The 13756-nt window shown below is 42.8% G+C and overlaps 1 protein-coding gene across 3 annotated transcripts in view; it reads left to right on the top strand.

Moving 5' to 3' along the window:
• Nucleotides 1-13756, top strand: part of COL27A1 (collagen type XXVII alpha 1 chain) — a 752882-nt gene that overhangs the window by 264832 nt on the left and 474294 nt on the right. For all 3 annotated transcript variants that reach the window (XM_077478787.1, XM_077478785.1, XM_077478786.1), the window contains exons 13-14: nucleotides 7563-7616; nucleotides 11058-11102. In XM_077478787.1, the coding sequence (XP_077334913.1) occupies nucleotides 7563-7616; nucleotides 11058-11102 (99 nt within the window). The remainder of the gene's footprint in view (nucleotides 1-7562; nucleotides 7617-11057; nucleotides 11103-13756) is intronic.

The raw sequence follows: 13756 nt of genomic DNA, 5'->3' as shown, positions 1-13756 counted from the left end.
TGCAGTACCGCGTTTGGCCGCAGGTGTGGGGTCGCTGGTGACACTTGGAAACACTCAATTCCCGAGTGTCTCCAATCGTCTCTGTGTGCCCCCGCACCAATCGGGCCAAATGCAGTACTGCATACACCAGCAGTGACTGTGGAACCTATTATCTGAGTTTCCATTGATTCCTATGGGGAAACTCGCTTTGGATTACAAGCATGCGTCTGGACCAGATTATGCTCATAATCCAAGGTACTACTGTACTTTAACTGTGACTGCAGATGTATTGTTCAGATGATGTGATCCAATGTACCATCATGTCATACTTTAATATCAGATTCCCGTTCCTGATTATACATGTGATAGGCTGATTTAAAAACTCTGCAAATGTAGTCCAAATATGCCTATACATTTTTTTTCTTTTCTTTTTTCTTTTTTTTTTGGGGGGGGGGTCTCTGTTATTACAAAACTCAGAGACACCTCTTTTGCAATGCACCCCTCTACACAAAGAGCTTTTGTCTGTGTTCCATGCAGCCCATGTGCATCTGCATTACAAGCCAGCCAACGGTCTTCCAAGACACTTAGAGAGAGTGTGTGAGGGGCCAGGAAAAGCTATTCTGTTTGGCTGGATCCCATTTTTTCCATCCGTCTCTTCTGCACTGTTTAAGCCAGTCTGGGTAATGAGGTCTGACCTAGAGGTACCAGTACCCCTGATCTCTCAGTATGTCCTAAATATGTCTTTATTCTTAGTGGTTGACATCAGTAATACTACAGTGTATTGGAAGTATATAGAATATGCCCTGCTGTTGCTACATTGACAGGTACTGCAAGAAAGGAAAGTTTGGCAATTGCATCCAGATACTTCAATTCCTTACTACCTTCCAGTAGAGAAATTACTTTTTTTTCTTGTTTCTGTGGAAATTAGGACCACTACCTACCATCGCCCTCATTAACCCCTGTACATAATCAAACATTACCCCTTATGTATCTCTGGGATGAAGGTGTGGGCGGAACAGAACACATGCAGAGAACAGGAGTGATCAAGGGGTTCCTTATTGAGAGATTGAGCCAACAAAGAGTTGGGCAAGGATAGGTTCACAATGTTGCCCAAGCACTAGCAAGACTTTGGGGCCATCTGCAACAATAGGGTTTAAGTCCAGTGTCACAGGGCAGAAGTGATCTTCACATAGCTGGAATTAGTGGCAGTAGAGACAGAAAGGGTTAAGTCCGCAAACACAAAGCCGTAATCTGGGCACAACAGGGTGGGCAGCAGCATGGTAAAGCAAGAGTGAAGTCCAGCACACATGACACTGTTCTAGGCACAACAGGGTAGGCAGTGTATCGGACAGCAAGGGTTTGGTGACTCACCAGAAGACAGCAGTCTCAGCCAAGGGGATCCAAGTAGGGTGACAAGGAGAGGCAATGCAGAGGGCAGAGTGCCCTTCACAAGCAAAGTGTGGGTCCTTAGGGGGGCTTTGTGTCCTGGCCACAGCTTCAGAAATGCACAGCCAGTGGTCGCAAAATGGGTAAAGAGACTGTGTCTGTCTGAGCCTGGGCTTTGCTTCGGTACTTAACTCCAGGGCTGGTATGCGATCTTGTACAGGCAACCTGATGCTTAGTGTCAGTTGCACTGGCCACTAGTTCCACCCCTTCAGCTCTGGCCACACACAGGAGCACAGCCTTTGTCTCTAGTGGACACTGCAACGCAGGAACGGTGGGGTCATGGTGTGCTTGCCAAGACAGTTGGGGGGCATGCAGGCATATAGCTTGCATGTGATGAATCCACATGCAGGCATAGAGGGGTGGCAGCCTGTCGCTCAACTGGGAAACTGGATGGAGTCCACAACTGCTCCCTGGCGCCCAGCATCGAGATAATGTGTTCTACATGCAGGCGCTGGGGCACAGAATGGTGACAAACCGGCCATGGTGGGGGGGACCTGTGCTGCTGAACAGAGGAATAATTGAAGTGAGCAGGGTGATTATGGCATCTACCAGTTCAACCTTTCCAGGTTTCAGTCTATTGTCCATTTTTATTAAGTTTTAGGGCTTATTCACAGTTGGGCAGAGACCTGAATTTTCATGCATTAGAAAAGGTTCTGCGTAAGGGCACACAAATAACAGTACTTGCTGTGTCCGCTGTTCACACATGAACAGAGCCTTCAGAAGAGCTGCAGTGCAGAGATATGCAACATGTCTGCATTTTTTCCATCTCGCACCACAGACCACCTGTGGCTCCTTTTCTTACCCGCGTGACATTTCAATAACATTAAAAAAACGTAAACCATGCTCTGTGCTTTAAAAGGGCAGGACACCACTGAGGAGACAGATACCTCCTGTAGCAATTTACCATGCAAGAAGTGTGAACCCGACCCATTGCCATTTGTATCCAGGTTAAACTCTCTTCCAACTTTAGTAAGGCCTCTTTCACATCATATGTGCAATAAAGCTGATGGAAATAATTCCGCAGATTTGAGTTGCATAGAATATTTTTCTTTCATACCATGTACATAGACCTTTACTTTTCTAATGTAGGCGGCTGCAATGGCGAAAAGAAGGCAATTGTTTCCCATGTTCACACCACAATCCTGGTATCGTGTCTTTTTTTTTTTTTTTTTTTGTGCAGACCAAGGCATACATATTGCATTTTTCTGCAAAAAAAAAAAAAAAAAGGGGGCAGAACACTATTGTGTTGTGGTTTGATCATGGCATTTTTTTTTCTCTTGCATAGACCTGTGTATCCTGAGTAGAGATGAGCTTGGGTGTCCTTTGATCTTTTCTGTAGCCAACCTCTGAACTTGCACTGTTGATGGCACACCGGGTCATTCCCTCCCTGCAGCTTGTCTCTTTGTTTATTTAAGTTGTGGGGCTGCAGCTCATTGGAGTAAAAAAAACTGTGCCAGTTTGGAGTTCAGTTAGGGAAGAGTTTGGAGAACACCTAAGCTCAGCTCTAATCCTGGGTTTTCTTATATACCACCTGTTATAAAAAGAAGTATCATTAGTGGCATTTGTTTCTTTTCACATCCCGACTTCGAAAAAGCAGTAAATTGTAGAATTGGCAGGTTACAGGCGGGCAAAGGGATTGCAAGGCATTTTTTCAGCATTAATAAGCTATAGTACTAACTGCTCTGCTTTTGTCTGCCCCCTGTCCAAGTGACTCCCATACTATATATCTATGTTGCTGATACCTCAGATACCTCCACCTCCAATGGAGCTGCAATTGACAGTGTAGTGCCTGGAAGAATTGTGCCCCTTTGTATAAAGTGGATGAAAATTGTGCCCCTAAGGGCTAGATAAAAGCTTGTAAAGGGCTGCATTGTGGGTTTTGCATGTGCTGTCCATCATCCCCATCTCAAGATGGTCTACAAGAACAGGTCTTGAAAATGGCTCCAGACCTTGTGGAAGGCCCCCACTCCTGTTTAGTGATGGCTGTTTTAGTTTCACAGATGTCCTCTCGCATACTTTTTTTTTTTTTTTAACCAGTAGTCCTCTTTGTCCAAATTGTGCACCCTAATATCCTTGAAGGAATAGCTCTTTTAGCAGTGGTGCAGAGTTTACCCTCCTATGTTGATCCATCACTTTGTTGAGTGGTCGTTTGGTGTCCCCAATGTACAGGTCTTTTCATTTCTCATTACGCTGGGCTTCATTTACCAAATTACAGCACCTTGCTTGTTTTGGCTCTTTAGATGTACAAGCGTTTTCTCTGTGTACTGTTGGACTTGAAAGCGCAAGGATGGAATGTTTATGAAAAATCCTTCTGAGCTTTTTTGACACTGCAGTAGTAATATTGGATGGCTATATTCGATGGTCCCCTGTTTTTTGCTATACCTTGTGAATGTTTTTTATTACTTTTGTCTCTGCTACACTCACACTTGTAACACTTGGTCTTAATGGATTGGCATTATTACAACCATTGTGCACGCTTATGAGAAAAGTTATCAAAGTACGGTCACAGTTTCTCCAGGAGAAAGGCATTTGGCACTGCACAGGGCATTTGAAAGCTTACATTTTAGATTTAAGATGCGGTAACATATAATACATATTTTCCAGCTAATTCTGTATTATTCTATTATGTTAAAGCAGACCCTGCAGTAAAATGCAAGCTCTGCTTATGCTGTCTAAACCCTATCCCACTGTAAAAATAACTAGTAGATAGCAGGTCCAAAATATACATGCGTATCTAAACAGATTAGGGCTGTTACTGATTACAATTTTCATGTTCGATCGATTTTTTTTTTTTTTTTTTAAACCGATCAACTAATTTCGATTAATTATAACGCACATACAGATCCAACTACTTTTAGCTGATCTCCTTGCATAGCAACTCTGCATTAGTCATTGGTAAATGTGGTATACACTATATACAATCACCCGACACTAGTTCGTTTCCACAATCCATGACTTAACTTCACAGTTCACACAAATACGTTTTAAATTCAAACTGTAGCACTGACGTAAGTAATTTTTTAAATTAAACTTTAAGAAAAACGTAGAAAGTTTAACTTTAATTATAAAACGTATCTAGTATATCGACTGTCAGTCACTTTATAGTAGGCATCACTTTGGCAGTCACGCAGACATACCAGAGTGTTTACTTTTTTTTTTTTTTTGCAACAATGTTAAAAACGGAGGTTATCAATTTGCCTACACTTAGCTCACTGATCCCAGTTAACCACATCCATATTTACCATCATTGTCCAGGCTGTCCGGTGACGTCACAGACATCGACGTCACCAGACTCCTCCCCCTTCTCTTTGCTAGCAGACTGATGCACTTGGGGAAGGGGGGAGGAGTGAGGGGACGTCTGTCTGTGATGTCACCGGACCTCCGACGGAACTCCCTGAAGACCCGGACGCTGGCGGAGAAGTGAGTACCGATCAAAAGAATTTTGATCGATCAAAAAAATTAACGATTAATCGAGGAATTAATCTTTAATTTTCCCATCACTAAAACAGATTGATACTTGCCTCACCCTCATCTTTAGTCCATAGCGTCTATGCGAGACTAGATTCTGGTGATTACATAGCAGCATAAATATCGAAAAAAGATGACTCTCTTGCAATGGACTGGAGGATTGCTTTGTATTTCTCAGGAATCTTCCCAAAAGGACAGCAGCATTACGCCCTAAATGTAGAAGAGGTGGATAAGGCAAATATAAGGCCCCTTTCACAGGTGTACCTTCTGTTGTGATCAGCAGTCTGTCTGCTGATCAGAGCAGAGCAGGTAAATTACAGGTCCATGTTTATACAGACCAGACAGACAGAGCCTGCTATGCTCCATGGGTGGCCCTCCGATCCGACTACATGGAGGAGAACAGATCCCCTTCAATTTGTTTTTGGTGGACTGGATCAGGTTCAAGGTAGACAGAGTTAGCACACCTTGGACGGCCTCAGATGGAAGGAAAAGCCTCACCAATAGTGAATTGAACCAGCTTCCACAATCTAGTTGTCAGTATTCTGGCCCATATAAAGACATCACAGTGATGCAGTAATGCCCCATCATCAGCTACAATGACAAAGGGGAGGTCCTCCCTAAAACACTGTTTACGTTTTTTTTTTTTTTATATATTTGAAATGTCACAAAATTACACCTTTATACACTGCAGCATGTTGCAATACAGTGTAGTGTATCTCAACATTCTTCATGTAAAAAAAAATGCATCTTGACCTACTTTACTTCAAAGCACACCCACACAGTACATTTGAGTGAACTGAACTAATAGGACAGATTGCAAATTAACTTGTTTGTTTTGAGACAGTGTTGGGAAAAACTGTATGATGCATATAGTGTGAGTGGGCCCTTAAAGTTGGTACAGGGTGTTTTATATTATGTATACTTGAGAAATGGCTTCAGGTCCAGGTTTTTATTTGTTTCTTCAGCCACTCATTTTCTATGTTAGAGAGGAGGAGAACAATAGATTTCCAGCACTACAGAGATGGTAATAAATAAGTTTTGAATAATGATGGAGTTTAAGACTCCACTCTGTCAGCTACAAAATTACAATGTGTGTGACCTTACCCAACTGAGGCAGAGTATGTTGCTCAATTTGGCAAGGAGATGATAGAATACTGAGTAAAACGTACCATACTTCACCAGCTCTAAATGTCTGTCCCAGTAGTGATAACTGCTCCCATGAAGCGCCTCCTATTCAGTGGTGGCCCATCTCTAATCCAAGCGCCTGGTTCCTAATCTACATGGAGGGCGCCGGACGCATTGATTTCAAGGGTTTTTTTTTTTAAAGCACATGATCAGAGCCTGAGGTTTTAATTGGCTTCAAATAAGGGTGTGCCCAGGACTGCCTATAACCAGCAGTCAGGGAACCAGGGGAACCGAGCTCCCTAAAGTAGGCCTCTAATCGCCGCCTCCTTCCCTTCCACCTCCCACAGGGAGGGAGAGGGGCACTGGTGTGAGTGAGGGGGGGTAGGTTTGTTTGACGCCACCCCCCCCAAATATTTAGCACCAGCCGCCACTGCACCAATTGCTAGTCTCTTGTCAACTTCATCATGAACAATGCAAGGCCAATGGCCGCCATTGCATTGTACATGGTGAAATCAAAATGTTCACCCACACTCCAGGGTGGGAGCAAAGAGAGCTGGAGTGCTGATTTGTTACGGGATCATACAGGAAGGTATTTTTAACTCATCCCTTAAACAAATGGAGAATATGTTTCACATTTCCAGGGTAGGCACCAAAGTTTTTAATTTATTGTGTGCTCGGAGTTCTGCTTTAAAGGGGCACAAATACTTTCATTTAAATATGTTGCTGAATAGCCCATATTGGCTTTGTGCACATCAAATACCTTTGCTGTCCCAGATATTACTATGTGAATGTAGCAGTGAAATAATCACTGTGCTGTAAATAACCTGTAGAGAGAAGAGCTGTGGGAGGACCCTGCAGGCTCTATTCACTACAGGGGGAATGCAAAACCAATCACCCTGCACAAGGATAGAGAGCATTAGTGGCCAGTCTTTATTACAGGAAGTTCCTGAAAAGAGAACTTTTCACACTTTATTGCTGCACAGATCTGGAAGAAGTACACACAGCAGACCAAGATTCAAGTAAGAATACACATGCCTCTTGTATTTAGACAATCACTTATTCCAGAGTTCACTTTTAAGAGAAAAAGGACTGTTAGTGTGTGAGAGGTGCCGAATAAATCTTTGGTTTCTCCAAGCAATAACCTTTGCATGTCTTTATAGAAACACGTGTATCTTGAAACTGTATTCATTCAGTGTTATGTCACCAGGCACTTTTTTGGACATGACTTTGACATTGGAAATCATACAATAACCAAATTATAACATTTGGGACGATTTCCACACTTTTTGTGCTAGAAACATTTTTCTAATTTAGATTTTGTAGATAGTATAAAACGTTTATTTATAAAGCCACATGCTGTGTGTCAGTTTTCCAAGTCATTTGGATGAGCTGAAAACATTCTAATGGTGTTCTGCCATTGGCTGCCTTTTGTGCTTCTTGCATGTTATCTTGTCCAGCTCTCCTCTTTGTGTGAATTTGTATTGTACTGAAACCTGTTGCTTGGCATTTTATAATTTTTTTTTTCTTTCTATGTTTACTTTTAGGGATTCCCTGGTGATTTTGGAGAAAGGGGTCCACCAGGACTTGATGGAAACCCTGTAAGTCGTTCATAATATAACACAATAACTATTGTTATGAACTGAAGTGTTTATTTTTTTACAGAAGGTTGTTAAATGGAATACAGAAATCAGGAATGTTCTTGGTCACGCTTTACATGCGGAAAAAGCATATAAATATTACTGATCCGCAGATTGGTGTAAACATATGAGCACACTTTTCTAATTTGAGATCAACGTGAATGCGTTTCAGATATTTTCCTTTAAATCTCCTTACATTAGAGGGTCAGTCCACCAAAAGCTGATGAATTTGGGTGTGGGCTTGTACTTTTAAATTCTGGGACCAATATAAATGTATGTCAGATAATTTCCTTTAACCCTTATTACATATGCCCTTCTGCTTGGTGCAGTGGTGTAACTAGAACCTTCAGGGCCCCGATGCAAGAAACCATAAAGGGCCCCCCTGAACCCCAGCCAGGGCCCTTCCCTCCGAGTCCGGCGGTGGAACTCCAGGGCGTGGTACCAGGTATGACCTTTGTGAGCCCTGTAGTTCCACCACTGGTATCAGTAGTTTTTTGATTATTATTTTTTAAATTTTTAGGTGCCCCATTGGGGGACTGTCCTTAGGCAGGATGGGGTCCCCGTCCCCAGAAGAGATGAGGTCCTTTTCTCCAGGGCAGATGAAGTTACTGACCCCAGGTGAGAAGGGGTCTCTGTCCCCAGGGGAGGAGGGGGTCCCTGTCCCCACGTGAGAAGGGATCCCTGTACCCAGGGGGAGATGGAGGGGGTATGTAATAGTTTGTGGGGGATGAGGTCTTCTCACTCACCATGACCAAGCTGTAGCTCGCACACTCATCCATGTTGGCCTGGGCTCCATCCAGTGTGCTGGACGGGTGATCAGCATATCTCCCAGAAAGACCTTTCATCATCTGTGTATGACGGGGGAGGAGGGGGGCTGGCAGACAAGCCTGCAGTGTCCTCTGGGGGGCTCTCATAGGGCTGCACTGCATCTGTGTGCTTAAAGTTTGTTTACCCGGGAGAAGTATGCAGTGCAGTGTGGGCCGGACTCGGGGGGGGGGGGGGGGCGGGACTCTAGCTGGGGATAACAGACATCGGACTGAGCGGCAATGCATGGAGCAGGAGAGGGGTACTCTGAGGAGCCGGCCGAGGACACAGGTCATGCGGGGAATGCACAACTAAAGAGCAGCCAGTGCAATAGTCGAGCATGGAGCTCTGCTGGTCACCCTCCACCTCCACCACCTGTGTGCATGGTGCACTGGTACCCCTAGCTGCCTATGCTGCTGCTGGCCATATGTAGAGGGGGCTGCATGGGCCCCCTGCATCACAGGGCCCGGTTGCGGTCGCGACTGCTGCACCCCCTATAGTTACGCCCCTGGCTTGGTGACTAGAATGTGTTGCTCGCTGTTCTCTCATTCTGTAAGGGCCGGTTCACACTGCGGGCGATGCGAGGCGACACGACTCGCCTCGCCGCTATCTTACAAGTCGCCCCCGTTCTGTACAATGGAACCGTTCTGAGAGGAGCGACTCGAGTCGCTCCGACTCAGAAAAAAGGTTCCTGTACTACTTTCGGGCGACCTCGGGGCGACTTGCATTGACTTCTATACAGAAGTCATCTGCAAGTTGCCGCTGAGGTCGCGGCAGGTCGCGGCGAGGCAAGTCGGTGTCGCCTCGCATCGCCTGCAGTGTGAACCGGCCCTAATTGCCTGCTTGTCTTTTCTGTTACAATAGTTTTTATTGAATTTTCTTTTTATAAACATCACAAGATAGAGTAGCAAACAATCCTTGCCATGTGCAAATCATTCAAAAATACAGCTACATAAAGACCAAATGGTAGAGGGGAGAGGGAAATGTAATTGAGGCTTCGCGAATAAGGCAGGTCAACTTTGGTGACCGATAAAGGCACAAGAGCAAACATGAGGACCAAACATTATGTAGGTGGTTGCATAAAGGAGCCTGCCTGTCTTTTCTGCTCCTTTGGCTTCAGTACTCTGAATCACTGACCTGGAACAAGCATGCAAATTAGATTTCTGTTTTTTTTGTTTTGTTTTTTTCATGATCCAATTTACTCCAGTGAGGGAAAAAATTCCTTCCTGAGTCCCCAAGAGGCAATCGGATATTCCCTGGATCAACTATTTGTCCTGGTTCATTGAATCAAAAGTATTGTGGCTAGTGATTCAGTATGCCAGCCACCCAACAAGCATTACTCCTACTTTTGTAAGTGTAAGATGCATTTGACGGGAGTTGCCAGGTGAAGATAGTCTGTAGTAATCTATGTGTATATTGGTCCTGGGGTGTGGGTCCTTCTTTATGCTTGCGGCATGGTGTAAAATGATATTGGTACTGCAGTAATGATTTCATTTCACTCCAAAGAGTGCCTAATAAATGAAGAAAAAAATGTCACTTTTATTATAAATGGCTTTTACCTAGTTTTCATTTACAAGTGGCAATAAAGATGTATATGGGTCTAGGGTTGCTCAATCTATGTATATAATGGTACCAACATCTCAGGTAGAAGAAATACATCTAAAAGAAAGATTAATGGACTTTCAGGGTACCAAAGAAAAGTGATAATGTCCATACAATGTAATAAAAATGAATGCTTTTTTTATTTGAACAGTCATAAAACTGTACAACATAGAGCCTTCTACAACAAGACCCACATATAGTAAAACATCTTAAAAAGACAACACCACCATGCTCATGTTCCACATGCTGGCTGTCTAATATTCTATGTGATGAGAAGCCCTACTTCTAAGAGTAGAGTGTCTACAGTATAATCACAACTTTATTGGCGAAAGATGAGCAGCTGACTCAATACGCTTCACTGAATATTTCTAAATTCCTCCGGAGGTAAACCTGACCCTAAGCAGAAACACTTTACCTTTCAGATATCTATTAAAGCAGCATTATGTAACTACCTGCTCCCTGTTCAGATTTGCAATTACAGTGTCTGATAGAGGGAAGTATTTCAGCATCAACTTCTTTTGCAACTTTGAGATGTCATGTGACTGATTGCTGAGTCGCAGAGAAAGCTGATACTGAAAATCTGTAGATGTTTCACTGTGTCCATTAGGAACTCCCTTCTTTCTCCATGTCTAACAATCAGTGAGGCACCACTCAACCCTTTGTATGGCATACTGTCTTTAGCCCAAAGAAAACTGTCTCTACCATCAAAGGGTAAGTTGGCTATGTTTGCCCCCCCCACACCAAAGATTCATAGTCTTACCCTACCTCCACATCTGGCCCTATAATGACAAGAACTTTTTTTCTGGATTGGATGCTGTCATTTACTGTGTCAAATTCTTTGGCTGGTGGTGTTCCTGTACCTTTGGGGCTAGAATAAACCAGAAAAAAGGAGGTACTTCTGGACCCACTAGAAGCTTATTGTCTGTCTGAGCAACACAAAGGTGTGCAACAATGTCTTCAAATGGTAAAGTAAGGCATTTTTTCTCTTTTATTTAGGGTGAACTTGGTCCCCCAGGTCCTCCCGGAGTCCCTGGATTCATTGTAAGTACCATAACTCCTTAACCAAGCCTATCCTTTCTATTCCTCAACAAATTCTGTCTCCAGCATTCAGTTTACAAAAACACTAATTTATTTACTGATCTTCCTGTGAATACATTTAATTTCTTCCACCCCATGGAGACCAATCCTTGCTTATAGTAGAGTAGGTGTTTATAGCTCTTTTCCATCGTAAAACATCAACTATTTTAATTGGGGAAGCTTGCTATCCACCTTAAGCAGGTAAAGCTGTGGGTACGAATTTGTCTGTTGCCTCACGCATCCATCTGGAATTAAGCAGCAACCTAATTCTTCCCTGTCTTTCACTTTTTATTTCTAAGGATAATGCTGAGTAGATTAGTGTTGGCTCAGTTCCACACCCGAAGTGGCTGCAAAAGTCACATCACATGGACTGTGATAGGTTAAATGTTGTTTATAGTCCTGGTGGTTGTGTGAGATTTGTAAATGTAGACATTTTGGTGAAATCTGATACCTGTGCATATCATAGTGACAGATGAAAATAACGTGTGCCAAGTTTTCCGGCCTGTTGTTGAAGTGGAGAATATGCACAATAATTATTCCAGCTGCACTTTTATTTGGCCTCGTGTATGATGGGGCCTGGACAAAAAAATGTCATTTCCTCATAGCATCCAATCAGCTGTCCTTAAGTTTACCAGGTCACAAAAAAAGAATGATTCGTTGCTATGGGGAACATAGATCATTTATCATACAGTCAATAAGTCCATTGACTGATGCACTTCTGGTATTAACCATCTCTGCCCTATAGACATATGTGGATACGCCTACAAATTGTTTAGTTCAAGCAAATCTATTTATGAGTATTGATAGTGCTACAGTTTACAAAAACATGTTTATGTAAAAAAAAAAAAAAACTTTGAGATCAATACACTGCCAGCCTAGTACAGCTGTTAGACACAAGCCAATCATGCATAACATAATGCATAACAATCAAATTAAAGTGATGTCAAGGGGAAGATATCCCTAGACAGAAAAAAAAGTTTGCAAGAAACATAACAGTTACTGCTTACTGAAACAACATGTGTGGAAAAAACATATACACAAAGTATATCAATTGTACACTAGCAGGTCTATCAGCAATTACCAATGACCCACAGAATGGTGCATTCAATAACTCACAGCATTGAAAAAGATGAATTCTGAAAATACTCCGGGGAATCGCTTTGTGGCAGGTTGCGCTAACCATCTGTCCCAGATTTTGTTATATTTAGCGGGATACCCTCAGTGTGAGTCCATTACCTTTTTATAAGCTAGGGTGAGATTCACCTCTAGGACCCATGATTAGAAAAATAGGTGGGGTTACCTGCATCCAGTTCTGTGCAATCACTTAGCGTGCACTGAAAAGAGGTTTGTGAAGAAAAATGGTTAGGAACTGATTGGTATCTGGATCAGGGAGGAGACCAACCAGACATTGTATTGGGTCAAGGGCTAAAAGAGAGCCCATTAGGTCATTGAGAAATCAAACTACTTGGGTCCAAAAGGTCTGTACAACTGGGCACGCCCATAGAAGGTGGTGAAAAGTACCCGTGCTTGCTGAACAGTCCTCGATGACTCCCAGGTCAGAAACCCATTTAGTTTTAGCTCAATATGCTAGTTTGGTGGCAGGTGTCACAAGTAGGATAGTGTACAGGGAGGAGATTCGTTCAGGAGGGTCTGAACCTAGACTCGCCTCCAGCAGTGGCAAAGTATAAGATGGGAACAAATCCGGGAACTGGGTTCCCAGGGCATGGCGAAATTGTGCATAATGAGAGAGCATGTGATTGGGAGGGGAAATCTCAGCCTATCTTGCATAAATATTTTAGACTATTAGAATATTTATTCTATGCTTAAAATCTCGAGGGAAAGACTCTTTCCAGCATGACTGTTCCCCTGTGTATGATGCCAGCTCCATGAAAACAGACTGGAAAAGTTTGGTGTGGAGTGGCCTGCATAGAGCCCTCAACTCTAAAATTGATTGCGAGCCGGGTCTTATCCAGCATCATTACCTGACCTTCACTGTGGTTAGGAATTTCTTTGGGAGAGGGCTACTCCATATTAATGTTTTTGGATTGGGATGCTCTATCCATTTTTTTCCCCTTCACACCTAATTGTGAATTCAAAGTGAAAACCGCTTCCCCTTATTCATTAAGCGAAGTAAAACTCCTTTCAAAATAGTAATTCATTCTAAGTGAACGGTCTCTATTCTTTTAGTAAATCAACCCCACCATTTTCTTGGTTCATTAAAAGCATACAGTCTGTCCATCAAGTTAAGCATTTTTGTATTTAAGATCCGCCATTAAAAAGTCACACTTGACTTACAAATTTGATTATTTTAGATAAAAACTGCCTATTTCCTGTCACAAAAAAAAACATGCATGGCTTCCAAGCGCCAATTGTGATCTAAAGCCTAGACAAGGAAGAAATGGTCTCTGGGTATCAAGAACATTGTGGGTTGGTCACATCATTAGAGGCTACAGAATATGCCTTTTGTTCAGACAGATCCTGTCTGCTAGATTTGCAGGAGGATCAGCAAAACGCAAGATTACATAGAAACAAGATTTTTGTACCACTGACATTACTAAAAAAAGATTTACATTAAAGGCTAAGTTCACCTTTTTTTTTTTATTATTAAAATCCAGCTT

Source organism: Lithobates pipiens, unplaced genomic scaffold (genome assembly GCF_037356315.1).
Source record: "Lithobates pipiens isolate NorthernLeopardFrog02 unplaced genomic scaffold, aLitPip1_a1.2 Scaffold_1, whole genome shotgun sequence".
Taxonomy (NCBI): Eukaryota; Metazoa; Chordata; class Amphibia; order Anura; family Ranidae; genus Lithobates; species Lithobates pipiens.
Note: the sequence above shows the minus strand (reverse complement) of the source record. Positions and strands in the feature narration are given on the sequence as shown.